At 41.4% G+C, this 15858-nt stretch overlaps 1 protein-coding gene across 1 annotated transcript in view; it reads left to right on the forward strand.

Moving 5' to 3' along the window:
* Positions 1-15858, forward strand: part of EFCAB5 (EF-hand calcium binding domain 5) — a gene marked incomplete at both ends in the record, with an annotated part of 33104 nt that overhangs the window by 13607 nt on the left and 3639 nt on the right. Inside the window, 11 exons of the mRNA XM_082492933.1 lie at positions 2660-2759; positions 3468-4355; positions 5527-5595; positions 5736-5828; positions 6266-6480; positions 7702-7858; positions 11220-11509; positions 12376-12548; positions 13290-13518; positions 14257-14409; positions 15640-15743. Coding sequence (XP_082349059.1) covers positions 2660-2759; positions 3468-4355; positions 5527-5595; positions 5736-5828; positions 6266-6480; positions 7702-7858; positions 11220-11509; positions 12376-12548; positions 13290-13518; positions 14257-14409; positions 15640-15743 — 2471 coding nt within the window. The remainder of the gene's footprint in view (positions 1-2659; positions 2760-3467; positions 4356-5526; positions 5596-5735; positions 5829-6265; positions 6481-7701; positions 7859-11219; positions 11510-12375; positions 12549-13289; positions 13519-14256; positions 14410-15639; positions 15744-15858) is intronic.

A 15858-nucleotide genomic window follows, 5' to 3' on the forward strand; every position in this document is an offset into this window, starting at 1 on the left:
GGCGACACTGCTGATTACCTTTCTTGCAGTACAGCAACAACAGAGTCTGCTTTCTCATGACCTTTTCTGCGTGTCTGTTCTTCCCATCTTGCTCACTAACAAGCATATTGTGGTGTTCAAGATACACACATCACATTTCCAGAAAAACAATCAAGCGGTTAAACACTGACCTATCACTGATTAAATGGCAAGTCTGGCTTAGTCTGTGTTGCTAACGGAATTACTCATAGATCACAGAGCACCGCTGAAAACAACTGAGAATCATCACCTGCCAATATCTAGGTGACAAGAAAATTGGGTCAACATGTTTCAACTCTCCAGCCACTAAAGTTGGCACTCGTTAAAAGCGGAGACAAGTTTTGGGCGGCTGTACAAACACAGATGGCCTGCTGTTATTTATAGTGGATGCTGTACCTGTCCTGCCAACAAGACTCAGTACGAAGCGCTGATGGGCAGGAATCTTCCATCGGCCTCCCCAGTCACATACGAAGTACAAAGAAACATGACCTTTTCTAGTAAATTTAGGAACTCCAAAAGATCAAGTAACTGGGTATAGGAACTTGGAACGGGTTTTCCTGTTGTCACATTCCTCTCTTCTATAGATAGCTTTACTGTGACATGTCCCTCCCAAGGTAAGTTGTAAGGAAAAGTGTCCGAAATAACAGGGACCTCTGGTAGAATGGCAAATCTATATAAATTGTAAATGTTAAAGCAAGGTGGAAGATATACCCCTAATTCATATTGAGTAATTTCTTATAAGGAATTTACTGGTTTTAAATATAAAAATAAAAATATTTAATTTAAATCACAAAACTCTTCTAGAATATGAGTTATCTAAATCCTCCAAGTATATTATTTTAACATGACAAAATTATCTGAATCCCACACCAACATTTTTATTTTCCTTTTAGTAATACTTCATTTATTGATTTACCTTTTTAATAAAATAAAGCTTTGCGTTAGTGCTGCCAACTTCAAGGCAACCAGGAGATGATTGCGACAAGTAACAGCTGAGGAAATTTAAAGTGAAATTTAATGTGTGTGTAATGGAAATACTGAATGGAGAATCCAAATATTACGCAGTGATCTGGTAACATCTTCAGAACTATGTTTGTGTACCTACTAAAAGGATGCAGAATCCGATCTGATATATTCAACTGAAAAAGAAACAGCACAAATGTTTGCACGGGAGTACGCAAGATATTTGTATATTAATGTCAAAAAGATGAAGATACTGGGAATCGAGGCCTTCATCTTGTAAGTTTAGGGACAGAATTACGTGTTGACATTTGTTGTTCCAAACCCACACATGCCTGAAATTCAGCTGTAATTTCCAGCATTTTTTTACCAGCAGGAATTAAGTTACAGGAATCTGAAACAGTAAAACTGGATGGGGGGCTGCTTACATTTCAGTTCTGACCCTTTCCTCAGAATTCGCAAAAAGTTTTCCATTCCCTGTAGAGGAAAGGGGTTGCAGTAACAGAAAATGTGATGTATGCACTTAGTTTTTAGTATTGGCTTCCTTGGGAGGCACTTCACCAGTAGAGATACCAGAAGGGTATCTCTCAGTTGTTTTCAAATCCTCTGTTCCTCACACTGATGCCATTAATTACGGTTTTAGATTATAAATAACACAGTCGTCTTGAGCTCATTTCCAGAAAAGAGCAGCAAACTTCTTCCTTTATTTCTTCAGCCTAAGGGCATGAAAAGTTCACAAGGAATTAAAAGCTTGCTGAATTTTACATTTTGCAGTTTTTCATCTAAGAATAAAATGTGAAAAGGAAATAAATAATTCAGTTGGAAAGCTACTTGCTACAAATAATGAACTTAAGTAAATCTGTTCTCTAATTAACTACTGTATTTCACTAATGAGAGGGAGATTACAAAGGTGGCAGGACTGAAATAATGACAACAGGAATTCATCATAAAACGGAAAACTTGAAATCATTTTGATTTGCTCTAATTTTTAAACTCACAATTTCCTGAACGGAAATGACCCATTTCATTGTGTTTTCCTGGTTTTATTGTCTGCATATATTCCCCCTGAGTAACGAGGACTTAATAAACCCTGCATATTCCTCTGCGCTGGAACTACTGATACCTCTCTCACCTCTGTGGTCAAATGCGTTTGAATTTTTAAAGGAAATTAGGAGGGTTGTCATAATAGCTCGAATTTTTCAACTAATTATTTTCCCAGGCAGTTGCCAATACCTAATGCTTCAAAGGAAATGATGGGGCACAAAACCAAACTACAATATGCAGTCACTAACGTAATACAGCACAGCCCATAATATGTGAAAATTTTTCCAGAGTACTGTCAGGCAATCAATATCTGTCTTGCAAGTGTGAAATGTTGAAGCTTTGATCTTTACATGGAGAACTCCTTTGGCAGAAGTGGTTACAATCATCCAACTGTAATTTGTCAAGAATATGCAAGAGGATGTGCCTGCAAAGTAATATGTATGAGGAGTTCCAGCTAAGCCCAGAGAAGAAATTTTTGCCTCTATGAAATGAATTCACTTCTTTGAAATTTGTACTGATGTTCTGGTAATGGATAATTTTCAGTCACGGGTGCCTTTGTAGTGCTGCAAATGTTGATGTAAGTCCCAAGAACCTCAGGAAAAAAAACCAAAAACATTAACTGTAATCTTTTGTCTAGGTTGGTCTCTTAGACAGGCAAAAAATACTTGCCCTACTGGTAGACTTCTATGACAGAAGCCCGGTGACTGCTAAGAGGGGATTCTGTAACCCAAGACAGTGTAAGTATACAGGGTGTTTCCATTGTGGCTAAAACATTAGGAGGTCATGTGAGGTTGTATAGTTAATATATATTTCATAAGTGTTACCAGAAATGAACAGAGCCTGTTGGATGAATGAATGCTGTGACCTATACACCGTAATTTGCGAACATGTTCTGCAAACTGTGATGCAATGTTCAGAAATACTTCGGCATCCAAAACTTTTCCTTCCTACAAAATTCTGAAGTACTTTTTGGAAGTAGGATTAAAGAGAGAGTACTTTTCCTGAAAAAATTGTTCTTTCTTACTGGGCAATATTTGAAGTTAATTTTGTGTTTACACTAAAATTTCTCAGGGAACATGGAAGAATAAAGAAAAAACACGTAGAATCACCTACATGAAAGTAAAATACTTTTAAGATATTGGACATTAATTAATTGCTATGATTAAATGCAAGGCAAATTACACCTTTCCTTCTTAGCATGGAGAATTATGAAACATGATATTAATTTTAAAAGATGGCATAATCCACAATAACACGTGCAGCTCTCTGCAGGCAAAGACATTATTCTGTTTGTGTTTCCGAGATGCATGTTTGCAGAAGGTACTTTCTGATAGGTTGTTTGCTAGGGAATAACTTTTTTCTCTTTAAAAAAAATTTCTTATGCAATAATAGACGACATAAAACCAATGCAAACTATCAACTTACCAATATTTTTTCTCTTTTAGGGCCAATAATTGAGCTGCAAGAGATTGAGCTTGCAGATTTATGGGGAGGTCTTGATGAACAGAAAGTTTGTGAGGAGCTCAGTGAAAAGTTAGTCTTGTCTCAAACAGAGATTTCTGAGGGAGAGATTTTAGCATATCAGCCTGTAGGTGATAATAGACAAGGTACATATAGAATGAGAACTGGTTACAGAGAAGGTCTTTTTGAACAAATGGGCGTGAGTGGAGCTGAGACTGGAGGAATTACTAAGGAAGAAAACCAAGCAGCAGAATCAAGTGATGCTGAGTTGAGAAAGGAAGGTGAGGAGGCTGCATCAGCAGCGAAAAGCACTGATTTTGAAGCTAGTGATTTGGGTGGAGATACAATATATAGTGAGAAATCCAGTTTTCAGGAAGACATCAAAACTGAGAGGCAAACTGAATCTGCAAGTGCAGACAGACAGGAGGAAGATTTCCCAGGATCAGCCTCTACTTGGTACAGTCTCAGTAGAGATGGAGAACCTGGATCTGAAAAACAGGTGGACAAAGAGGAATTTAGCCTGAGTAGAGAGCCTGATACAGAAACAAATAGGGAAGAAGATTATCATATCTTGGACAGAGAACCTAGATCAGAAGGGCAAGTTAGTCAGGAGGAGGAGAATTTGATTGCACAGGCGACCAAAACAATTTCAGGACCAGCATCTGAAAGTGTAACCATGACCTCAGAAGACAGAGCTGTGGCAGACATGGACATTATTGCTTCAAAACAGGATGCTCCAGTAGCAGAGGTTGTGAAAGAAACTCCTGCAAGAAAAGAGAGTTTTTCTAGGCAGCACGGCAGCCTGTTTGACCAACAGACAAGCTCAGAGACAAGACTGCAGAATGAGGACCTTGTGCAAGACCAGGGTAAAGGTAAGGCATTCTCCTTTATTCTGGAAGACCTTAATTTTTTTCAACATATACATTTGGACTGGTTTAACTATAGGTGTGTTTTTAATCCATTTCAAAACTGTTGAAAACACGCGAGTGATTTCTGAATACACAGGACCATAAGCTTTGATATCTTCTCAGCATGGTGTTTTCTGCCAAGGTTTCACAGTGTGCTCCTCTCACAGGACGGCAGGTGAGTCACTTTGCTGGTGATCTGTATTCAAGGCACTGAGCAGACACTTTAATTCAAGTAGGGACTTCCTGAAGCAGCAGCATTTTTATAATAAGGAGAAACTTTATGTTCTGTTTCACTCTGTAATATTAGTATAGCAAGACAGAAGACTGAGCATGTTAAATATAGAAATGACTTTTAATAATTTTTAGACTGGGATTGCCCATAGGGAGATATATTATGAGATCATATAGCAGGAACCTTTCATTTTAGTCTCTTACTGTATTTCCAAAGGACTACCATACTTCTTAATTGTGTACGAAGGCCCTTGTTTTTGGAAGGCTGTGGTCAGGCAAGCATGCGTTTCCTGAGAGGTACTGAAGGACAAACCTCCTTGCTAGTGCTCTGTGAATACGCTCTTGTGTCTCACAGTTTAAAACACTGCAAGAGCTGGGTCTACATTGCCAGAGCAGTCTAGTGACAGACTTATTACATAAGGGCTGTAAAGCTGATGGTACAGCCCACTGGTACCTACAGCTTTTTGTGGTTAACTTCCAGTACACAGCACTCTCCTGTCATTCAGCCAGTCCATGGCTGTGCATCCCGCATTGTTTGGGGCATACGGTACTTCCATCTTAGAGCAGATTCCTACCTTGTTCCTGCAGAAATGACGGTGTGATGGTACGATGCTCTTTGAGAGAAAGGTGGATGGAAACAAGAAGTCTAAATATAATTTTGAACCTATCTTGGAAAAGAATTTATCTTATTACTCTTGCTAAGATGGATATTTCTAGCTGGGCTTAAGAAATGAAACATTCACCAGGTGAATTTCAGGAAGCAGTATTTCCTGACAGTAAAAATAAATACCTACTGATAACAAGGGTAACTCCAGAGACACGGAGGTAGATTTTGCACCTTAATCAGCAGGGTGCTAAGACTAGTAAGCTCTGGTTCATGGAAGACTTCTTTTTAAAATTGCAGGTCCAGCACACAGAGACAGACAGGATTCTCCAGCTGAAGCTAGCCAGGAGTTTGAAATGCCATGGTCAGGCGACTGCTCATGTCAGCTCTTTTCATCTGCTTTAGAAACCATAGCTTGGATATATGTATTTAAAGGCTTTTAGAAAAGCTGTATCTTGTGTCTTTTTAAAAGCTTGCGTCATTACAAGGTATATTTCATCTTTCATCAGGTCACCTTCTGACTTCTGACCTAAGTTGCAGGTATAGCAGCTATGGAGAGAGAATTCCAGAGGACTGGAAGTGTGAGAATGCTAGATTTCCAGGTGTTTGGTCACAAAGTTGTGTGCTCACTTGGGCATATAGTGGCTGGTAGTGTCTACAGACATGCCAGTACTGCTGTGAGCTGATAATTTGGGCAAGAATACAAACACTAATTCCCGAAGCTGACTTCAGGATAAGAGCTGTGTAGTCTCTGTCTTGGAAAGCCACTTGCTTTATAACAGTGATTTCACCTGTATTCAGTGATTTGACCTGATTGTATGATAGTATCCATCCTAGACTGGAGCATAAATCTGAAAAGATACTATTAGAAAAATATAAGCGGATTAAGGTCTTCAGTCAGCATGGAGTCAGTCCATATTCAGCCATTTTTTCACTGGATAGGAAGTACAGGATTCAGGACCGTGTTGATATCTGCCACGTGGCCGGCTCTAGGGCAGTGTTTGGCTTCCTGTGACACACTGTGCTTTCTGCCTTTCAGACTTACATCCCATCATGGCAGAGATTCAGAACCGTTGGGCTTCTTGTACTAGAAGTGCCTTTGATGAACACTGCCTCAACCTGCCACAGTTTGTACAGCTCATGGAGACATTTGTTGGTGAAGACACTTCTCTGCCTACTGTGAAGAGGCTTATTGCATTTATCAAAGAAGAATACAGACAGACAGAAGAGGAAAAAATGGAACAGCTAGAAAAAGTAAATATTGATAAATATTTTTAAAAAAAGTAAAAAGTAAATATTGCTGATCCCATGTCCAAATAAAAAACAAGCAAATGCCTACAGACACTGACAAAGTCAAATTTTAATCTCATGTTGGCAGAGCTGTTCACTTGCAGCCTTGCATTCTCTATTTCTTCAAGAGACCTTTTACCCCTTTGCTTTCATATGGATCCTCCCTCGCTAGCCCTTAGCTCTAGAAGTGATGACAGACTCATCCTGTAAGAGGTTGTCTGTCTGTTCTAGAGCTGGACTCAGTGAGACACTACGTTGATAGTTAATTGTGAAAGAGCTCAAAACTTTTTGTTCTGCTTATTCACCTTTATAATAGCCAACAACCTGATCTCTGACCTACTGCGCTGGCATGTACATATGAGGTTGTGGATGTTTTGAGGATTTTAAAACAAGTGTGTTTTGTTTTGCTATGTGCATGGCTCTACATGAATATGGACATGCTGCTTTGTGTTTAAGTTACAAGATGCTCTTGCCATCTGTTGAAAAAATATATTCTACTTCAGCAATATTCTCATGCACAGCATCAGAGTGCCCCAAATCACTTCAGAGTACAGATATATTTTGTGGTGGGTCTATCCATAGTAGCCTTTCTAGCTGCATTTTCCTCAGCCCTCTTTCTAGTTTCCCCCTGTGCTGCTGACCTAATTTGGATGAGATATTGGATCTGACGGCTCTACTGTCCTCACGCTGAACACGACACACATTGCCAGTATTTCGGCCTTTGCGCTCCAGCCATTTATCACTGTATGCTGTGCAAAGACTGGGTTTAAAGTACAAATTGTACATGCATTTGCTTGGAGCCCACACACTTCAGGGCAGCACCAGCAAAATAACAATGTACGGAAATATAAACTGTCACATCTTTGGGTGTTACTAACAAGGTTGTGGTTAGTTCTTGCTGGGAAGACATTTGTATTCTGGGAAACTTGCACTTACCTGAGTTGATCTCACTTTAGATCCAGCACTGGCTTCATTTTTTCACTGGGAAATAACACTCTGCAGTGCTGATTCTGCCGGGTAAAACTGAACTGTTGGCTGTATTTAGTGTTCCCAAATATCTCCCAGGTTTAATGATTTATCTCCCAGTTTAAGCTGTACATTTAAAGATTTGGCCATAGGAAATACTGTCTTTTCCATATTTGTGTAGACACTGAGTATCAAAGACTGGCTGTTTCTCTGTTGTAGGTTCACCGCATCTCTCGCTTGGCCCAACGGAAACTGCTTCTGGAGACACTTTTTGAAAAGTGGGACAACAATGCGTCTGGGTTTCTGGAGCTGGAAGAGGTGGATGCTGTTCTGAGCACATTCAGGGAAGGGATGCAAAAAGAGGCCTTGAGGAAGGGTAAGGAAACAGCTTTGCTCTGAGAGAACAACGTCAACACAGTAGGCCTTGAACCATTAAACAACAGTGCTAATGAAGTTGTTGGCAAGCACCAGTAATTTTTTGTTTTTGCAAGCAGTCATAAGCATACAAGGTATGAGGTATAAAACAAAAAGGAACAGTTATCCAGACCTACTTGTTAATGCATAGCTCCATCCTCTCCTCCTGTGCAAGACTCCCGTGTGACAAATTCCCAGTCAGAGAGGTCACCCAATGCTTTCATGACGTTGTGATGTGTTGAAAAGTTATTTCAGCTGTAACATGCAATATATAGTTGTGATATGGCGGTGAAAAACACACATAAAGCCTGAGGACACGTTTTGTACTTTTAGTCTAGCCTGTCTGTGTTACCCGGCTATTTTTAAGAGATGATACATTTTACTGTGCTATCTGCGGGAACATACCTCACAGGAGAGAACACCAGCTTTCCTTATGGATCTCAAATAGCCTTTAATAATCCACAGTGTTGCACAGCTCTCATGAATTAGATAGCAACTTTGAGTCTCGCTTCTCTGTTGACTCATTTCTCCAAACAAACTTAGCAAATTTGGTCCTTGACAGAGTAGACTTGGGTCAGACAGAAGTGCTGCAGGTTCACCTGGACCTGTCTGGCAGCCTCATACATGTTAACACGTGGGCATCAAGCGCTCTGAAATCCTGTATTAGCAATTAAGAACATGTCTGCATGTGTGCTTGGGTGGAGATGACTGGTTTATTCATCTCCACTCATATCTTCATGTTGCTTGTTCTGCCACTTATTATTGAGAATGGTTCATTTTGGCAACAACCAAAATCTCTTTATTCTTTAGCTCACTTGAGGCAGCTGGTGGGGTGGGGAAGGAACATGCTACAGTTAATTGTCTCCACGCTGCGCAGCCACAGAAGAAACTGGCAGATTACAGCTCTCTTGTATTCAAAGCATGCCAGAACACACCACAGAAATATGGAAGGGCATAGTCCCTTCCATGAAGGGCTCATAAACTAAAGGACAAATAAATAGAAAGATAGCATAGCAAAATCAATACCACCTACAGCAACATAAAACTATTTCTAGCAGCTTCAACCTAATCTCTCAAAGACATTGCAGGTTTGGGGGAAGGGTTCACAGACATTGCACTCCTCCTGGATGAAAACACAGAGTGAAGAGTGGGTAGCATTATTTGATTTTCCTTGTAAGTGAAAAGCGTAACATTACAGATATAATGAGGAAAATAATTCGTTATGCTGTGGCTCAATAATGAAGGCACCGATCATGCCATGTTCTGCTTCATGTGTATTTCTTTTTTTAGCTCTTTCTTCAAAGAGAGGAGAAAGTGGAGGTGAAAATCCAAACATTTTTATACCATCAAAAAATTCTCCATCCTAGTTCTGTCAGAAAATCAGAAATTAAATTAAAAACTACTGAATGTTCTTTAGATGATTGGCAGCTTAAGACAGCATTAACAATCAGCTCCACCATGATTTGGGCCAGTTAGTAATTGCTACTTCTACAGCTCAAATCAGTGATAAAATGTCCCCTGACTTCTGAGAGGTGGGGGAAGGAGGAGGTTCTCAGCTCCCATAAATATCCGTGTCTTGGGTGCACTGGGAGGCAACCAGGGCAGATCCCTGCCTGCTCCTGTGCATCATTAATCAAAGCATTTTCTATTACACTGTTCCTTACAGACCACTGCATGTATTGATCACAAAATACTCCCTTCTTAATAGCAAAGTCACACTTCTACCTATATATCTTTGCTTGCTCAGTTCGCTAGTCGGAAGCGGCTTGACATAGAGCTCTCTTTCTTTTGCTTTACTTTGAGGCCAACAGGATTTGAAATCAGGATGCAGAAAAAAATGATGAAAGTGTTAGTCATGGCAGTGCTCAGGAGAGGCAGAGCCAGGAGCATGATCGGGCAAGCACAGCTTGGGCACAGCACCCGGGGAACCCCGGCTTCCAACGCCTGGAAGCTGCCCGCGACTTCGAAAGGCTGTGCAAGAGCACCCCCCTGAGCCAGCGCTGCGGCGAAGAGCCGGCAGAGGGGCTGGAATGCTCCCTTCGGCTGGCGGCTCATTTAAGTGACATCTGAAGAGAAACCGAGGGGATAATTTAACGTTTTCATGCTGAGTCGGTTAGGATTACAAATCTGAGATGAGTCTCATTTGTCTTCAGGACCTCTGAGCAAATTGGAAGTTTGTGAACTAGAATGAGTAGATACAGGAAAGCGATTCCTGGGAATCATAATTCGCCCCTTGTTGCATTCCTCATTCCCCCATCCTCCAAACAAAAGGAAACTCTGCCAGACTCTGCAAACTACTGCAGTTTATTTGCCCGTATTTGGGCCAGCCCGGCTGCAGTCTCTGGGACATGCAAAAGGGGATTGAGGCACGGCTCTACTACCCCCAGCCATGTGCAAGATGGGAAGGAGCAGCCTCCATACAGTGATCTTTATTCCTTCACTCCCCCAGGAGCTAACAGGCAGCACTTAATTGTTTTAGGTGTTTCCCATACTAATTTATTCTTTTAAATCCTGTATTTCTTATAACAGGTCTCTTGCTCCTTTTGCTCTACACCTACATCCCTTGGTGCAGGACAGATGATCCCAGAGCACTGTTGTCCCAACCTCTGTATGAGTTCAACAGAGCTTTCGTTTTCTTTGCTCTTTGTTTATGAGATTTATCACAATAGAAATTTTATTTCACTAATTCATCAAAGGCACCTAAAGAAGGGTAATTAAGAATGATAGTTACTTTGGAAGGTCTCAAAAGAATAATATAATGTCTGCAAGTATGGTGTAGAATGGAAAACCCAGGAATACGAGTGACCTGTGAAATCATCTGTAGACTCTGGCCTTCACGTCTTTAATGGGATTGAGGAATAATTTTTCTGTAAGGTCTCAACTACTATTACTGTATGCAGAATACCTACCTGCAGCCCAGTCCCACCAGCCCCTCCAGCGTCCATAATATTTGGTTCTGATGTGAAGATACCTCTGATTTTTGATAACTCCAAGCAGCTTTCCTATTTTCCATTGACCTTTATTGTTTAGGTATGTTGCAGAGGTACGAAAGGGGCACGGGAGCAATGCCATGCAGGTTGCTTTCTCAGTAGGCGAGAAAGTAGGCATCTAGAGGAAAAGGTGCATCCAGTCTTGAAGCTGGAGGTTACCTGTCAGGATGACAACTTACATTTAGGAGATGATAGCTAGAAGAAACCCAGAATGATGGGCTGGAGCACTCCACCCAAAGTCAGTTGAGGGCTTGATTCATATTTTGGACAAGAAAATCAGAACATTTTATTCAAATAGACTGTGCCTGTCCTTTTTTCTGTTTCTTCTACCAGCAAAGAAACACCTTTGCTCCCATTACCCACAGCTCAGCAGAGTGGGGAAGCTATCCCCAAAGGCATTCCAGACTTTACTTGAGTTAGTTGCTTCTGAGTTCACTGGCGATGAGGATAAAGCTATTGATAACTTGGTGGAATTTCTGACCACAAGTGTGGAACGAAGTCGCATGGAGTGCTTGCAAAGCTTAACCAGGAGGAAATGGCTGCACGATATCCAGCAAGCAGCTGAGACCAGTGGAACGAGCATGGAACGGGTTTACAAAGCAGTATTTAAGGCCCTCTCCCAGGTATGCATCTCAGGGAGCACAAGAATTTGTGTTGGGATTGTGGCACTGATTTCAAACCCTGATGCGTTTGAGCAGAACTTGCAGGTAACATGGGAAGCTGGTCTGAGGCTGGATTCCTTGTGCTTTTCTCCACTTAGCTGGGACCTGGGAGAGCATGTGGTTATGCGCAGAAAAAGGCACAGGTCCGATCTGCAATACCAGAATTCTTGACCACACTCTGCCAATACCAAATGTATTTCATGGATACTTATGTCTCTCTTTTTGAAGAGCTGACTCAGATCAAATCTGGAAATCCATAGTCCTAGTTTTAGAGCTTCTGAAATGAAACACGCCGGACTCAGTTTGGGACAAAGATGATTAATTTGTAGTGGAGATGATAGTTTCATTTTTAACTTGGAGCTGCAACTTTAGATGTTTGTCCTCACCATTAAAGCCCCCTCAAAGTAAAATTTCTCTCCTGGTAGCTGAAGTGTTCTACATTATTGTATAGATTTGTTATAGCAACTCTGGCACTTGTTTGTCTGATTGTTCCAAAGGGACCTCCTATTGGAGAAGGAGTTTTGCTTAGGCACAGGTTATGATTAGGGATTATTTTTATATGAACTGCTCACCATTAGCAGCAGGAAAAAAGAAATCCATTTTCCTTGCCAATCAAAATACCAAGTATTTTTGCTTGCAACAGAGCGTACCGGTCAGACACGATCACAGCATAGGCACATACATGTCATGCAGTTGGTGCATGACACACAAAATCAATGACCCAGAACAGCATCTCAGCAAAAATGAGACAAGTGCTGAGTACATGAAATAAGAGTAATGGCCAATGGCTAATGTACATAATGTAATGGGAAGCATTTGGTTGCTAGGATGCAGAAGCCCATGGGGATAACAAGAAGATCAGTGCATATATTGCCCTTTTGGAAGAGAACCAGCTCTCACCAGAGCGGGGACAGTTTCTCCTACACTATGTGGCATGTACCGCAGATGATGCTCCATATGTTCTAAACCAGATACTTTACAGAGACATGAAAGGAGTAAGGTAAGAAAAGATGTAAATAACTGCTCCTTTTTCTCAAAAATATTGGAAATGTAGGGGTACCAGGCAGTGTTTGGGATGCACTGGAAATAGAGGTTGATAGAGTACTCCAGAGAGGAAATCTCCTCAGAGACTGTTGTGGAATGATTCATTATTGTATACATGCCCTTATACTTTACATGGTCTACTTGGAACTGCTCTGTTTGGGATTTCACTCCTTTCCTTGGGGAGATTAGCTCACAGTCTAATAAATCTCATCCTTTAGCAAAAATCTGTTATATTGGGCCTACATTTTCTTCTTTAAAAATTAATTCCTTTACACCAGTTTACATCCACAGGTTATTTAAGAACAATGCTTTTCCTTCCCTAGTGTTTGCACTATAAACAGCTTTCATGCCTCTTTCCTTCTCATTCCCAAGAGCCAGACATATTTGCCTCCTTCTTTAAATATTGCTTCTTCTAACCTATTAAATGTAACTGCTTCTCGCTTCTGTATTCCTTTTCATTACATTCATTTGTTGATGTTTTTAAAATGTCCTAAGGATGAAAAGTGCCTTATTTATTACCGCTGTCTTTGGGATGCAAGTGGTAAATGTGGTATTTCTGGGCGTGGTCAGAGTAAGGGACTAACACCTTCCTTCTCTGATGCCAAAAAGCCGGGAGAGATCAAAGCTGCAGTATTTATTGCTTTGCTAAAGGTTTTCTGCTACTCTGAACAAACCTCCTCATAAGTTTATTGTTCAGCTTTGCAGCTGTTGAAGAAGGGAAGCCAATCCATGTTCCAAGAGTTCAGCTCCACGGAAATATCCACTTCTGGAACTATGACCGTCCCGTGGAGGAGAGAAAAGGATCACTCCTGGTACTGCCACTGCACGACTCTCGCTGGAGAGTCTTTGGCGTTCTAGGACTTGACACTCTTCAGGACCAGTGTGAGAAAAACATCTTTCTGACCCATGAGATCGGTTTCTATCAGGTGGGCACCATCAGAAAGCAGTTTGTTAGACCGCTCTTCAAAAAGCTGTGTAGGGACCACATGAATTTTACATATTTGTTCTGAGTAAATGTAAGATGTACAACTAAGAAAAGAACTGTGGGCCCCTTTTTAAGGTATATGGTGAAAGTGGTGTGAGCAGAACACCTTATCAATATCATACTGATTAGCATCTTATCTGTAATTGATTAACAGGTATCACTTCATCAATAATCTATTTAAGCTTCTCCTGACTAGTAAATTAATTTCACTTTTGTGCAAAGCCCGAAGATAGTAGCTTTTATTTCCTGAAACTCTGGACCTCGTATTTGTGTTTGTTTCCATAAAGTGGCAGGAAAACTTTCTTTTTACGTGGTGGACAAATTATAAGCAACAGGAGACCGGATTTCTTTGGATTCTCTTTAGATTCGGCCTCATTGTGGCTGCACCATGTGGGCAGCAGGGAGCGCAGTAAGCCAACATTACCTGTCAATTTGGCTATCTCCACTAAACAACAGCTTTGTCTAGTTTAGGGCTTGGCTGTGACCTGGGTACTCTGGAGCTTTAGAGCATTATTTGACAAGGGACATTTCACAGTCACTTTTCAGCTTTACAAGTTCTGAGTAACGTAACTTGTTACAACCATTTTGCTTCATTTTGCTGCATGAACATTTCCCCAGCTTTTTTTCCCCCAAATCACATGGAACTGTCTGGCTCATTTGGAGAATTCTGCTTTCACAGGGAGTTTCTCATGCATTCAGCAAAGCCTACCACCATATCTGCACACTGGAAAAGGTTCTACAAATGACTGTTACTGCTCTGGACTGGTTGTATCCCAGGGCACCCAGCATCCACACTATTATTATGTACCTGGTGGAGCCTGGCAAAGACAAGGTACGCAGATTACTGTAGTGAAAAGGCTTGTAATAGTCAGGGGCTGACTAGGCTACTTCAGTGAGGACCTGCCATTTCTAGCTGCCTGTGATTTCCCAGTGGTTTTATCATAAAAACTGAAGCATGGCTGTGCAACAAAAGGGCTACAAAGGCAGAGAGGGAGGGTTGCCACTGTAAAGGAGCCACTCTTCCTTCTTCTCATCCTCCTATGTAAAACAATTCAACAGCACTGCTAGGGTAGCCCCTTTGCCATGGGAAAAGGGAATATTCTCTTGCTTCAGTGCTCACAGCTGCATAGCAACCAACAGAGCAAAACCCCACATCCATCCATCCATCCATCCATCCATCCATCCATCCATCCATCCATAGGTTAGCCAACACTGTATGTCTCTGCTGAAGCTTCACTGTTTGGGACCTCCACAAAGGCAGCTGCTCTTCCATGGAGATTCTGTGCGTGTCAAAATTATGCTATTTCATAGGAAAAAAAAAGAATGTCCTAGCTAATGTATTCGCTCTTTATTCTGAACTAATGTCAGCAGCCAAGACATAAATACAGCTCAGGAAGTGGCTGCTACCAATTAGCTAGCTTGTAAAGGCAGCCCCCTCCCTGCAGATCATATTCCAGTTGTTCAGCAGGCACTCAGGCCCTGGGAAGCTTGTCAATTCATGTACAAGTGAGTTAAGAAGACGAAAAGTGTATACAATATTTAGGACCGATCCCGTGTCATCACAAATTCTATATGGCATCTGCTGTAGCCATAATTCAGCTGCTTCCTCTGATAAGTGTGGTTTTTGTTGGCAGCTTTTTGTTGTCATTCCAGGCTCTGTGCTGTTCCCTTGTTAGCTGCCTGATAGCCAGGTCATTGCTCCCCTCTGTGCTTTTCACATGTCAAGGCACACTGACACAAACATGACATGAGAAAGAGGACTGCAAGGGGATGGGAAAAAGAAGGGAAACCTCTTCCTGGCCTGTGGGTATTCCTCAGCGTGGAGCCGGGGGGTGGATTAAATAGTCTGGCTGAGGGAGGTCCAGGGCACATCCTTCACGCATCTTGAGCAATACACTCTGGGAATAAAACGGAGCATTGTTAGATGTCTTTAAACCATCTCATTGCACTTGAATGTACACAGGAGTTTCCCTTAAGAAATAAACAATTTCCTCCATTTCCAAGCTTCAAAATGGCTGTTTCTTTCTTGGACTCAGCTAAACCTCCCTTTTCTCTCTGGCAGACGTGTGACTACGCTCTGCGCAAGATGATTACTACAGATAATACAGGACAAAAAGAAATTCATAGCTCTCCTGTTCTTCTCCTCAGAAAAGAAAACCTCTTAAGGTAGGCTCCAGCACCTGCAATCGAGCTCATCACCACTTGTCCTAGACTTTAGTCTGCACCAGGCATGATCCACATTACACAAAGCCCATGGTAATGCAACCCCACAGGAGTGTCT

This window comes from Vanellus vanellus (genome assembly GCF_965231255.1).
Source record: "Vanellus vanellus genome assembly, chromosome: 19".
In the NCBI taxonomy this organism is placed as follows: Eukaryota; Metazoa; Chordata; class Aves; order Charadriiformes; family Charadriidae; genus Vanellus; species Vanellus vanellus.